At 39.0% G+C, this 14,251-nt stretch overlaps 1 protein-coding gene across 10 annotated transcripts in view; it reads right to left on the bottom strand.

Moving 5' to 3' along the window:
* fat1a (FAT atypical cadherin 1a) overlaps positions 1-10,112 on the bottom strand; it is a 90,899-nt gene extending 80,787 nt beyond the window's left edge. For 9 of the 10 annotated variants that reach the window (XR_010527715.1, XR_010527714.2, XR_010527713.1 and 6 more), the window contains exons 1-2: positions 8,941-9,071; positions 3,893-7,176 (exon numbers count right to left, since the gene is read on the bottom strand). Coding sequence is in view for 6 of the 10 variants with exons in the window: in XM_065254519.1 (XP_065110591.1) it covers positions 3,893-7,151 (3,259 nt within the window). In the remaining 4 variants the exon portion in view is untranslated. Of the gene's footprint in view, positions 1-3,892; positions 7,177-8,940; positions 9,072-9,898 lie in introns of those variants that run through there. The other variant, XM_065254520.2, reaches the window with a different exon arrangement.
* Between the last annotated feature and the right edge of the window lie 4,139 nt (positions 10,113-14,251).

Raw genomic sequence — 14,251 nt, 5'->3', positions numbered from 1 at the left:
TACAATTGGCCTTTACCCCTGTGACGTTGGGGTTGGGGGGAGGTTTTGTTAGTTTTTTTTTATTATAATCATACGTTTTTGCACATACAAATTTACACGTGTTAGCCAACTTGTGAAATATGTATGAATTCTCGTGAGATCAGGCTGAATAAATACATAACAATGTAAAATATGCCTAAGTGGAGTGACATGATAATACAATGTTAAACTCATGTTTGTCAAAATACTTCTAATTCATACATAGAGATGATCTAGATAAGCTTCTACACATCTGCTCAATTATGAGACATAGTTTCCAATTACATCATCAAAGTATGCATCACCCCAATCCAATTTTTACAAGCCCTAAAACAGACCAGTACTAAAGTTCAAACTTTTTATTCCTTTAATAAACTTCAAATTTTAGTAAGCACTCTAAGCTTTTAGATGGAGTGCAAATTGCTTTATCACATCTCGTGTGTTCAATTTGGCAAAAAATCGAAGCGGTCTACATTACAGAGCAAATGTAATATAGTAGTGCAGAAATGTACTATTCTCGGTAGACGGGAAAATGAGAAAAGTGCCTTGTACACGTGATTCCGGCTCAGGAGGAAAAAAGGAGAAGGTGTTAAGACTAAAATGAAAAGTTAATATTATTAATGTCAGTTATTTAAAGTGGGCATCCAATTTAATTCTATTCAGTAACCTTATATAAGTGTATTCCTCACACTTTGTTTTTAGCATTTTATTTTATAAATACAAAAAGTAATCAGTTTCATACAGTATATAAACTATAGTCGAAGATCCTTGACCCGTGAATTTGCTTTCCGTTCTCTTTTAACCATCTGAGGTTTATTAAATACAGACAGAAATGTATTTGTGTGGCTCTGGTGACATCAATTAATTTAGCAGCATACCTCAATGCCTTGTGCATCTGTGCTTGTATGTGTGTGTCGTTTTCCAACAAACACACACACCAGTCATAAAATTAGCTTGGTTTAAGCACTAAGGTCTCACCAGGGCTCAACATAGCTCCCAGCTCTTGACATGTTTGTGAGAACTATACATGTAAACACTGCTGCTGTTGGTCAGTCACTGAAACAAAGCGAAAAGGCAGACCATAAAAATGACAAACCCCATTTAGTTTTCAAGCGAGACTAAACTTATTGAAATGTATGAGTATGAATTAAACTACTAGTGACACAATGGAACCCAAAACATGTCAAATTCACATTACTTCTTTCAAAATTGAAGTTTTTGGGGACAGCCTTCATGTCACTTACACAAAATTACATCTATGGAAAGACAGGGCATGCTTCAAATCCCTACAAGGGAAAACTACTGGAATCAAGCATGTGGGGTTCAGTCAAACAAAATAAGAGGGGGTAGAAATAAACAACAGACAACATTTAATTTGCACATTCCTCTCCATAACCCAAACCCCTAAGGGTCTGCTGAACTAGAGAAGAATAAAATGGATAAACACAAACACATGGAAATATATTGCAAAGCACAGTTAGCCAAATCAGTCCAGATGTGCGTTAGCCACTCGTAAAACATGACTAAAGGTGTCTCTATACCATCTGTAGTCTTTGACAGTGGTGACCACTCTTTTATTTTTAAACTATTTAGTGCTAAACAACAAATGAATCTACTACTACTACTCTACTTATGGATTCAGCCTTGGGTTTAAGATTGATTCCTTGCTTGAAATCTGATCTTCAACCCACATGTAGTGACCTTAAACCTCAACGCCTCCCACCCAAACCTCCAAATCAGCCCCTCTGCTAATCTTTCCATTCCCATGGGAGCTGGTGTTACCTCAGGCATATCTGCTTTGCTACCAGCCCTGCGTATAATCATTAACAATGGGACTCAGAAAAAGACAATGGCATGGCCAACAGAGCAGATAGATCCATTTGAGGGTCAGAATGCCAGGGAGAAGGTCATATACTCCTGGTGACCTGCATGTTTTATATGACAAAGAATTATATATCCGAGGTTGAGGACTCACAATAGACAATACTTAGTATGGGTGATGAGTGGCAGCTGACAAGTTAGTAAATATGAATAAAATGAAAACTATAAAAATTGTATTCAATAACCCCAAAGAGAAAACACTTATTCTGCAGTAAGGATAAAGCTATTTACAAACCATTTAAAGGTCACATTCTTCCTGATCCCATTTTTCAAACTTAAGTTAGTATGTAATGTTGATGTTAGAGCATAAATAATACCTGCAAAATGATAAAGCTCAAAGTTCACTGCCAGGCGATATATTTTTTTAACAGAAGTCCCCTTTCAAAGCCTACAGCGAATGGCTGGTTTGGACTACAGCCCTCTACTTGCCGAATTTATTACGTCAATAAAACAGTTTTGAATAAACTCCGCCCACAGGAATACGTCAGTCGCCAGCTTTGGCTCAAACGGCTCTGCTAAGCTAAGCTGCGGTCGAATCACAACACACTAAACAAACTACACAATCAGAACTCGTTACATATTTCTAAAGGAGGGACTTTCTTTGTACAAGGAAGACATCAGCCCGTTTTTAGGACAGTGAAAACGGCGCTATACAAAAATGCTGCGTTTTTTACATGTAAAACATGAACACATGTTATATTGCGCACTGTAAACAAAATCAAAGCTTCAAAAACACAAAAAGAACGGGACCTTTTTTAGGAAAAATATAACCGACATGTATTACAATAAACTTTCCTTCACTGTAAGTGCAGCAAAGCTCAATCTCCATAATACTGGGCAGGCTCAATACCCGACAGATGGTCTTGTTGTGGTGACAACCCTATGCCAGTACATCCTGTCATGCTAAATTTCCAACCAAAGAAAGCAAGATTTCACAAAAGCGATCAATGGTCTAAATTGCTAATTTACCTTCTTTTCCTGGCAATTTTACAGTAGATTGACTTCAGGAGTCATTTGTTCAATAGCAATATGTGGCCCAGTCTATAAAAACTCAGCTGAAGTCATTTTTGCTATTTACTATTTTTTTCATATAACACCATCCTGCATAATGTAAAAACCATTTAATAAAAAATAACCTTGATGCACACACACAGGCTTATACACATGCATATTTACAGTCTTGCAAGCTGTATGGGTATATTAGGCATTTACTTTACACTGGGTGGCCAGTACTGCTCTGTGTCAAAACTCAAAAGACCGTTGGAATTCCAGACTGCTTATTTTAGATTTTTGGCACAGGTGCTGTGAGCGGTCAGGGCAGCTGAGAGAGGTATTAATACATTCTTTGTATAAGGATAATGAGGCCAGATGTTGACTTTTGCCTCAAAAAAATGTTTTGGTTTAAAATGCATCGTTTTCTAACTCTCAACGGCTGGAACAACGCATTAATACGCATTAAGAATCTCACGGCTTGCATAAAAAAATAATCTATAAACGATAAATAGTCGGGGTTTGATTTTTTTTATCGAGAAAGAAAAATAGACAGGGAAAAAGAATGAAGTGGAAAAATATGTAAGCACGGAAGTTGGGGGTGGGGAGGGCGAGCAATCCTCTTAATACCAAGGCAACTAGTTTGGAATGTCTACAGCAGGTCTGAGAGACAGCTGCTCCATCTGTTCCTGCCATCAATTCTCTCTCCTCCGGCAGAAAAATGAAACGAATCAGGATGCACTTCATTAGCTCTATCAATAACATCCAACTGCTACCACCAACCTGCACAAGCATCCAACTGATGCCACGCAAAATGAATCCCTCCTTCTGTACAAACCAAAATGCCACTGATACAACAAGTCCTTTCACATTTGCACCCCTCATATCACTGGCCATTTCATGCATAGAAGATTTGTTAGTTGAATAATTCATGACTCAACAATACATCCCCCGCACCCACCCCAGTCCTAAACAGATAAAAGGGTCAAGGAAGATAACTTACCAGTTTCTTCATCAATAGTAAAGATCCCGAGACCTGACCCATCCCGTATGGAGTAACGGATTTCTCCGTCTCTTCCTTTATCCTCATCCTGAGCTGTGATTTTCATCACTGATGTTCCATTGGGCACATCCTCTTTAATATATCCTTTATCCACAAATGATGGGAACAATGGTCTGTACAGATTTTCGTTCACATCCACAACCTCCACTTCAATGTGACAACTTGAAGACAAAGATATGGGTTTCCCTTTGTCCTTTGCTCTTGCGGTGAGACTGTACACTTGCTTTTTCTCGTAATCCAGATTTTGGACAATTCTTAGAGCACCGCTCAATTTGTCCACTTCGAATTTCCCATCCCCGTTGTCTACGAGGCTGTATCGTACCTGGCTAGAAGGTCCAACATCAGGATCATGAGCCTCCAGCCACATAATAACTGTACCGATGGGCAGATCCTCTCGTACTTTAACCTGATAGTTTGGGGGAATGAATTTTGGAGGGTTGTCGTTTACATCTTCCAGTGTGACTTTAAGTAACACAGTCGAAATAAGTTGAGGTTCAGCAGTGGCCTGATCATGAGCTGCTATCTTCAGTACAAAACTGGGTTGTACCTCACGATCTAAAGGCTTCTTCACCGTAACAACCCCAGTCTCCGTGTCAATAGCAAATTGATCAGTGTCTGCCAATATGGAGTATCTGATCACGCCATTATCCCCGAGATCTTTATCTTTTGCTTCAACCTGAATGATCTCTGTGCCGACAGCTGTGCTCTCACTGATTTCCACTGAATATGCATCTTGTAAAAACTGTGGGCTGTTGTCATTCGCATCCAGAATCTTTACATCCAGTAGGCGTGAAGAGGACTTCTGAGGTATTCCAAGATCGTAGGCAGTAATGTTCAATGTATAGTGATCGGCTGTTTCCCTATCAAGGGGAGAATACACTTTGAGCCATCCACTGTCCATGTCAACAACAAAATGACTCCCAGCATCGCCTCCAGATATAACGTAAACCAATTTTCCATTAAAACCGCTGTCAGAATCTGAAGCACTCAGATGGACGATCCTGGCTCCAACAGGCAAGTCTTCTTTGACTTCAATAACACTGGGAAAAGTGTCCAAAAACTGGGGAGCAAAGCGGTTCACGGAGTGAATGTCTTGGAAGTTGTCTTCAGGTTCAGTTTGGCTGTGGAGCTTGCTTCCTTGAAGCAGCTTTTCTGCCAACATGCTGGCGACTCCAGTATCAACACATTTTACTTGGACCGATTTACGGGCTGTAACGACTGTAACGTTTAAAAACATAGGTTGAGTTTCGTGTTCTCCATCGCTGGCTATTATCTGCAAGCTGTGAAGTGACATTTTCGCTGCCTCACCCTCAGTTAAGGGCTGCTTTAAAGACAGTACACCTGAGTTTGGGTTCAGCTCGAAAAGATTCAAGTCATTGCCAGCTTTTATTGTGTACCGTACAAGCTGCAACTCATCAGCATCGATAGCAGATACTGTTGTTATCTGTTCACCGACACCATGATCTCTTGGCATAGTCACGTCACAGTCCACATTCTCAAAAAGTGGCTTGTTGTCATTCAGGTTGTTGAGCGTGATCGTAACTTGAGTTTCTACCTCACGCCGAAAAGGGGAACCCCAGTCTGATGCCCGCACTTTTAAAGTATAAATCCTTGGCATCAGTTCATAATCCAAAGTCTCTGAAGTACTGACGACACCCGAGAAATAGTCAATAACAAATGGCTGGGGATTCACATTGGCAATGCTGTAAGTGACATATCCATTCTCCCCGCTGTCTAAATCAGTGGCTTTGACTGTTAGCACACTAGTGCCTATCGGCATATTTTCATCAACGCTAGCTCTGTGAGATGTTTGTTTAAATTCTGGAGCGTTGTTGTTCACATCAATCACATCAATAATGACTTTAGCGGCTGCTTTTTTGTCACTGGTCACAACTTCTAATTCGTATCTGGACACAGAGTCTGCATGAAGGGGTCCAGCCGTTGTGATCAAGCCTGAATCTGCATTAATGGTGAAATGATTTTTAGCCAATTTGTGTTTGAATGCATACTTAAGTTGGGGATACTTTGGCACAGCTGCTACCATTACAACAGGTGTGTGCAGAGGAGCAAATTCACTCACGTTGACTCTGTATATAGCTTGACTGAATTTAGGAGGCCCTACTTTAAAGTGGGGGGATGTGACATGGATGACCTTTGCTGATGAAAACTGGGGTGGACTTCCTTTGTCTTTGGCTTGCAGTGTTAAGTTGTATCCAAAGGGCTGACTATCCCATTCTACTTGCTTGACCGCTTTGATTTTGTATTCTTTGCTGCCCGGGCTTGTTCTCATGGCTTTAAATTGCTGAAGAGGATCACCTGCAACAACGCTGAGGGACGCTATCTCACCATTAGCTCCTTGGTCATTGTCTTCGACAGTCACAATAGCATAACTAGGGTCCTTGTCAGTGTCTGATGGTGCTAGCGTTACGGCAGTGATGACCGGTGCATGCTCATTAGCCTGTTCCACTCGTACCGTTAACTTAGCCATGCTGCTAAAACCACTACTACCATACAGCTTCATGCCTCGATCCACAGCAAAAATCTCTAATTCATACTGCTTTGTCTCAGAGAAGTCCAGCTTCCCGGTTAGTGTAACCACACCACTTGTGGGGTGGACTGAAAACATGTCTGTCCACTCTCTAAAGCTGTAGTAATACTCTCCGTTCGTACCAATGTCTGCATCCGTTGCCATTACCTTTGCTACACTTGTGCGAATAGCTGTGTTTTCAGGTAATGATATACTATAAGAGGTTGGGGAGAACAGTGGCCTTAGGTCATTTGTATCTAGCACCTGAATCCTGACTCTTGTCCGAGCCTCAGCATTTGAGTTCTTCTCCATGGCTTTTACTGTGAGAATATAGTGGTCTTTAACCTCTCGATTAAGAATGGCACTGCTACCTCCTTTGGTCCTTATTCGCAAAAAGCTAAAGTCTCCCAATTGGTACTCTTCAGCTTTGAACAGGTTCTCGTTGTCTCCCGACACAATTTTGTACCGTATTTCCCAAGCGGGGTCTGTGATGTAGATTCCCATTTTGACAGGATTTTCCACATAGGTCTTAGCAGCAGAGTTCTCATAAATGGTAGCGTTGTAAACAGACTGGGTAAACTGAGGGACAGGAGCAGTGCCGAGGCTTTGGTTCCTGGTGCAGCCGCACAGGAGCAGCAGAACCGCCAGCAGTGAAGTCACGTGGTTCTGCATGTTTGCAGAGCACTCTTCACTGAAACTGTAAAGAACAGAGAGAAAAAGTTAAGTGACAATACATATATAATATGTTGAAATTCTCTGATCAATTCATTTTTAACACATTTACTTTTAGACTTCCCTCAAAGACATAAAACCTAGGCAGTTATTAATTGATTATAATAGCTTACTCATAAGTTGCAGCAGATGCAGTTTACACATAAGCACCTGACAGACATCCATTTAAATATCTGTTTACGGCACATCATGACTTGGAACAGATACGATTAGTGCATCAGTGTCCACAGAAGCAGACGCTGGCTTTTTGTCTAAATTTCCCATTACACCAAAGACACCATGACGGCAGACAGGCCAAATGATGAATTGCTGTGAAAAGCGCAACGATGAAGAGCCCCTGGTGTATAAACACAGTCGCATTCCACTGTTCTGAATAAATTAGCTTATATATTATTCTCAAAATGTTCCTGGCATATATCATATTTAGCTATAAAAAGCTTATTACATAAATAGATTAAATTGTTCTTCAATAAGTTCATACAAGCAAACATGCATAAAAATGTTTACCACACATTAATGACAGTGGTCTCTACAAAATGGTATTTCTGTACATTTGTATATGTCTAACTAGAAGTGGTGACTATTATATTCTGTCTTGTTAACAGTCTGTGGGAAAGCATTTAAGAAAGTTTTCATTGTATTAATGCACGGTACTTGTACATAACAATAAATTATTATAGTGAAAACATTACCAATTATGTCAATGCATCTGAAAAATCCTAAATGAAAATGTTGTTGAATAGTTAAATATCATGATCTGCATTGTATAACATAAACATCCCAACTGCAACAATATAAAGATCTGTTGGTAATTGTATATAATTTAACCATATGCACCCTTGTTGGTTATTATACCTACAATTTGTAAATAAAACGTAGTTTTTGTAATATTGTTTGGTCTATTTTCTGATCATCTGGAAAGCACCATTTGCATGGCTAACCATATTAAACAAATCTGTGGAAAACTTTCAGCGTCGGTATCATGTGTTCGCATAAAGCGATTTGCTGAGAGACACATTCAGCCAGCTTGCCTGAATCAATTCAGATCCGATGAAAACCGTGATATCAGTGTAATAAATTTAGAAACCATTTACCATTCATACTAGACTTCACGTTGACAGAAATTCACAACCTCAAAACCGCAAACGGAGGTATTCGAGACATGTATCGTTTCCCAGTGCATCCTCGCGCTTATAAAAGTATCATCAACTGTCTGTTACAGTAACGTTCACTTCAGAAATGAAAGAAATCTGAGTGAACTTTCTCAGCGACATCAAAACACTACAAAGCCTATTCGTTCTCAACAAACCTCCCATGTTAGTTCTCTTCAATGTGCGGCAATGTATATTTTAAAAAATGAAAACAAAAAAACAACAAAAGAGGAGCTTCTGCATCCCCATCCCCCAGTCCCGTCAGTCTATTCATTTCACGTCGCCACACTGGTGCCTCTACGAGCCAGCCAGATGTATGAAGTTCCCGTTTGAAAACAATTAGCGGACCACTCTGGACTCCGCTCGTCTTTAATAATTCAAAAGCAATTGAAAACGTTGAGTACACTATCTGCTTTACGCCACGGTAAACAAAGCTGCAATATTTCAACTACGAAGAGCCAGTGGCAACTTTGCAAAGCGAGCTGAGTGAAACTTTAACGCATTTCTGAAAAGAGCACAAAACCAGAGCGCTCGCCGTCAAAGATAAAGAATTTTAACCGTTGCCCAGTCATGCTTACCTATTACAACACTAACGTCCTTTGTTTGGTGGCTTTTCATTAAGTTTATAGGTTCCGAACGTCCGCATGGTACCGATACTCTCAGCCGTTCTCTCCAACTCACACTCAACTCTCCAGAATCTCTCTCTCTCTTTCTCTCTCTCCCACAAAGCGCTGTAAGTATCGCTCCGCGTTCCCTGCGCACTGCACGGATCTACTTCCTATTGGCATGAAGATGAAACAGCCGTCGCTCTCCCCTCGCAGTGGGACAGAAGTCGTCTTTGATGTTTTATATTATGTGCCAATCCTCTATCTTTGATGAAGAAATATGCTTCATCGTACGATTTTAGAACAAGCAAATAAATTATCTCCTGATCTTGGCATGGATTATAGACATGATAATATAACCCCGTGAGAAAGGTACCTACGTTACCTATTATACTAGCCTACATTATTTACAGGTCGAGGTTTATTTAATTAACAGAACTTCTTAAACGCAGAGCAGCAACACATGTTTTGTGGAAATGTTGAAGTTTTATTTTTTTTTCACAGAAAAGCCTTAAATAAAAATAAAAAGAGTGGATTTAGCACGGCACACTATTGCTCGCGAATGATGGCGCTGTCTCACTGCTGTACCCAAGCGCGAGCGATGCACGAGGCTTTGCTCTAAGCTCTATACTTCAATCTGTGCAACAGACTTTATAATAATAATACTTACATCCATTAAGTCACTTGTTCCTATTGCATGACCACTTATTATTGGTATTATTAAGGGACAAATGTATAATGATCATTATTATATTTGATGTAGTTTAAGTTGCAGAATTATAATTATTATGGAACGGTGGTTGTACTAACAGTAGTAACCTATTTGTTACAATATTAATAATAGTGTTTTGCCTGTTTCACTGGTGCATTTTGTACAAAAACAAAAGGTTACATTTGGCAAAGTTGAAAAGCTATTGTGAAAGTAACTCACCAGATACAGCGGGCGAAAGCCGCCGCTCCAAAGTTGCGTCTATAGGATCTCCAGGACGTTTTGGCAAAAAGAGTAGGTGAGCATATCTACGCATGAAAATTAAATAAACACTGCTACTAAATCCGTGATGCGGTAATTCCTACATTTCCTTAAAGACGCGAGTTCCTCGCGAGCAGCATTCTGTACGGCCACGCGTGCAGAGACTATTCACAATACTCTCACTCGTCTCGGAGCTCGTGCGCTTGGGCTGTGGAGGAGGAGGCGCGCGGATCCTTCCTCCGGGATGCCTGGCTGGCTCCTCGCCGATGTGACGTCACTGCTCGCGCACTCGGGGGAGTCGATCATTTGATTCAGTGATCTCAGCTCACCTCTGCCGTACACTTCGTCGGTTTTGCGCTGACATTGAACGGTTTTTTATTGAATTATCAGCGTAATGGAAGTTTAAAAGTCGAAACTTCAGCCGTTTGTGTCGATCCATAACATTAGGATCAATAAGATAGAACACCCTGCCTCTTAAATATACTTCATCATGTATAGCTCCTGTGTTCCTATTTGTAAAGCATTGCGTAGGTGTCTGAGCCTCAGGGAACATATACACTAATAAAATCTATTGTGAGTGTTTTTTTTTTATAAAAGTGTCTGCCAAATCCGTAAATGTAAGTTAAAAATAAAAGTTGTTTTGGTCTGAGAAAGAGAAATGCCTTGATGCTATATTGTAGCAGTTGGTAGAGCATGCTGCAAGTAGTAACACTAAGGTCACAGGTAAGTCCCAGGAAATCCATGTAGGCCTATAATATAATGTAGGCTATAGCTTGAATGCACTATAAGCTACTTTAGATTAAAGCATCTGCCAAATGTATATGACACTGATTCATTGTCATAGCTGGACTGTGGCACACTGCCTAAATAGGACCTGATGTTCAGAGTAGTCACGCCAAACATTTCCCCCTTGTGTGTGTGTGCGTCTTGTGTGCCTCCCACTTCTCCTCTTTTCATTTATCGAGATGCAGGGTCATTCAGTCATCACTCCCCCCACACACCACCACCACTGCACCTTTCTGCACACTCACAAAGACACACTGCTTTACTCTGATCCCCCATAAAGGTTTAATTGGATTCCGGTCAGGTGACATGAGGGAGACGGCCGGAGCTTTTGATCCTGCCAGAGCCAAAACATTCCATTGCTGGTCTGGAGTTTGAGGAACGCTGACCTACTAGAGATGAGCGGGCCTGCCGGAGTTGTGTATGTGTTATTCTCACTCTTGAACAATAGTCATGAAGGGGATTTTGCTAACTGTTACATAATGGGGTGGTTTCCCGGACAGGGATTAGTTTAAACTAGGACTAGGCCTTAGTTTAATTAGGAAATATAACTAGTTATAACAAACATGCCTTACTAAAAACATTACTGGTGTGCAACTTGAGGCAAAACAAAAGGCACTGACATATGTAAGTGCAAGTTGTTTTCAGTTTGGGCAGCTCTTACATTTATTTTAGTCTAGGATTAGTCTAATCCCTGCCTGGGAAACCGCCCCTAGTTTGAAAGGTATATAGACTAAAAAGCTATAGTGGAATTCTTATCAAATATAAGTAACTATCAGTACTTAATTAAAGAATGTAGAGCACAAGGCATTTCTTAATATAACTCTCTTTCTTTATTTCATAAAGTTCCATTAATATTGCAAACATATTGGATCACTAAACATAATTTGGTTGAAAGTGTGACTCATAAAGAAACCAATCTTGAAGAAGTTCCTCTTGAAAGACAAGTGTAGTGCCACCAAAGTCCTTTTAAGGATGTACGTCACTCCACCGCCATATTTGCAACACCTCCAGGTCTTGTTAAAGGATTACTCTATTTTCTTTAAAAAAAAAAAAAACAGAAAATTTACTTAACCCCATGTCATCCAAAATGTTGATGTGTTTCTTTGTTCAGTCGAGAATCTTTTTTTTTTTTTAAGAAAAACATTTAAGGATTATTCTCAATTTAATAGACTGTATTGGACCCCAACAGTTTATAGTTTCAATGCAGATTAAAATTGCAGTTTCAACACAGCTTTAAAGGGCTCTAAACGATCCCAACCGAGGCATAAGGGTCTTATCTAACAAAATGATTGTCATTTTGGCAAGAAAAATAAAATATATATGTACTTTTAAAACCACCATGTCTCGTCTTGCGCCAGCCGTGTGATGCGCCAGCGCGACCTCATGTAATGCATCATCACGTCAAAAGGTCAAGCATGACGTATGCAAAACTACAGCCCCAGTGTTTACAAGTGTGGAGAAAGAGGACCGTTCTAACATTGTTGTTTGTGAAATGATACTAATTAATGTCCTGTGTCAGTTTATTGATGAAAATAATCCGCAAATGTGCGTTTCACATATGTAAATTGCCTTTATGCCTTGTTTGGAATCGTTTAGAGCCATTTGAAGCTGCGTTGAAACCTCAATTTTAAACTGAATGGAAACTGTAAACTGTTAGGGTCCAATAAAGTCTATTAAATTGAGAAATTTCCTCAACTGAACAAAGAAAGACATCAACATTTTGGATGACATGGGGGTGGGTAAATATCAGGATTTTTTTAAGAAAGTGGAGTGAAGACCTAGCGATTCTGCACAAAGTCCTTCTCCCAGAGGATTCCTATTGACAACTGGCTTTATTTATTGGGAGGTGGGACTGAAGCAGCCATTTTGACCGTTGCAATCTTTGTTTTCACTCATTGAATGTGTTCATGTCATATGGTTATGCTGTGTCCTGATTGAATAACATCATAAATGACAAAAATAATCACACATTAAGAGAATAAGATGCGATAAATAAGTGTCTGCACTGAAAAAAAAATAAAGTAGGTTCAACTTACCAAAGTAAGTTACCTGGTAGCCATCACATTTTGAGTTAATTCAACTTAAAAAATATGAATTGACACAACATTTTTACAAAACTTTTTTTTAGAATTAACTAATATTTTTGGGTTTTTTAGGGCAACCATGTAAATTACTTTCTCAGTTCAACCAACATTTATTTTTTACAGTATATAGTGGAATTCTTATCAAATAAAAATAATAACGAATTAAATATCACAAAGCACAAGATCTTTCTTTATATAACTCTCTTTATTACACAAAGTTCCATTAATATTACAGACATATTGGATCACTAAAGATAATACTGTTTTAAGCAAGTATGACTCATAAAGAAACCAATCTTAAAGAAGTTCCTCTTGAATGACAAGTGTGGTTCCACTTATTGAATGTGTTAAGTGTAGATCATGTCATACGGTAATGCTGTGTCCTCAACAACATCATAAATGACAAAAATAACCACACAAAAAGGAAATAAGATGCGTTATAATTATAATTTCTGTCTTATTTAGAAAATGTGGCAGTTCATGAGGAACTTGGCTGTCACAACACACTCTTTTTCTGCTCTCTGGGGAAGATTATCTCCATAAATCCTTCAAGCTGAAAGTCTGAGCATAATTGCCACTTATCTAAAAGAAACACCCCACTAATACATGCTGGAAATCACATACAAAATATGAATACCCAATCTATTTTGATGATTTCTAGTACACTTGATTTTATTTGCTGTTTTGCTATCACACTGTACATAGTCATTTAAGATATGGGTCTTTAATAGACAGTATCATTTATATATTAAACATGCATACTGTATGTGCCACATGCAATGCTGCTGGTAGTACAAGTAAACATGCATGAAAAGATCTTACACACATGAACCATAAATATTTCCACTGACAAGCTAATAATAACTGTATACGTTTTTGTGTACAAATCTTATTTTGAGAACATCCAAAGTAATTAAATTCAGAGTCTTGTTTATTTTAGTATATAACATATAAGTTTATAACAATCAATTTACACATACATTTAAAAAAAATGATTTAATACAGATAGACAAGAAAATAAAGCTAACGTGACAAAAATGGAAGCGTGGTGTCTGTCAGCTGAAACTGTTAATTAAAATAGGGACAATGTAGGTTTGCTTTTACGTCTGTCTAGCCAGACTGAATTGTTGTTGTGGAAACTTTACATGATCATGACATTATTCCTCCCTCCAGCCACACCTAGTTCTTCCTGGTGTAAGACCAGAAGGTTTAAGGTGCCAATAGAACCAATTGAAGAATGCTTTCTTTATTATTAAAGGTCATTATTGGAGGTTTCTTTTGTATTATTGGGCACCAGCGGCTTTGCTGAAGGGGTAATAAAAGACTATGCATGCAAAAAAATACACATAAACTTTGCAGATAGAATTACGAACAGATAATATCAAAAACAAAACTGGGTTGGTTTTTTTTATCAAACTATCTCAGATAATTAATTATGGGATTA

Source organism: Paramisgurnus dabryanus, chromosome 4 (genome assembly GCF_030506205.2).
Source record: "Paramisgurnus dabryanus chromosome 4, PD_genome_1.1, whole genome shotgun sequence".
Taxonomy (NCBI): domain Eukaryota; kingdom Metazoa; phylum Chordata; class Actinopteri; order Cypriniformes; family Cobitidae; genus Paramisgurnus; species Paramisgurnus dabryanus.
Note: the sequence above shows the minus strand (reverse complement) of the source record. Positions and strands in the feature narration are given on the sequence as shown.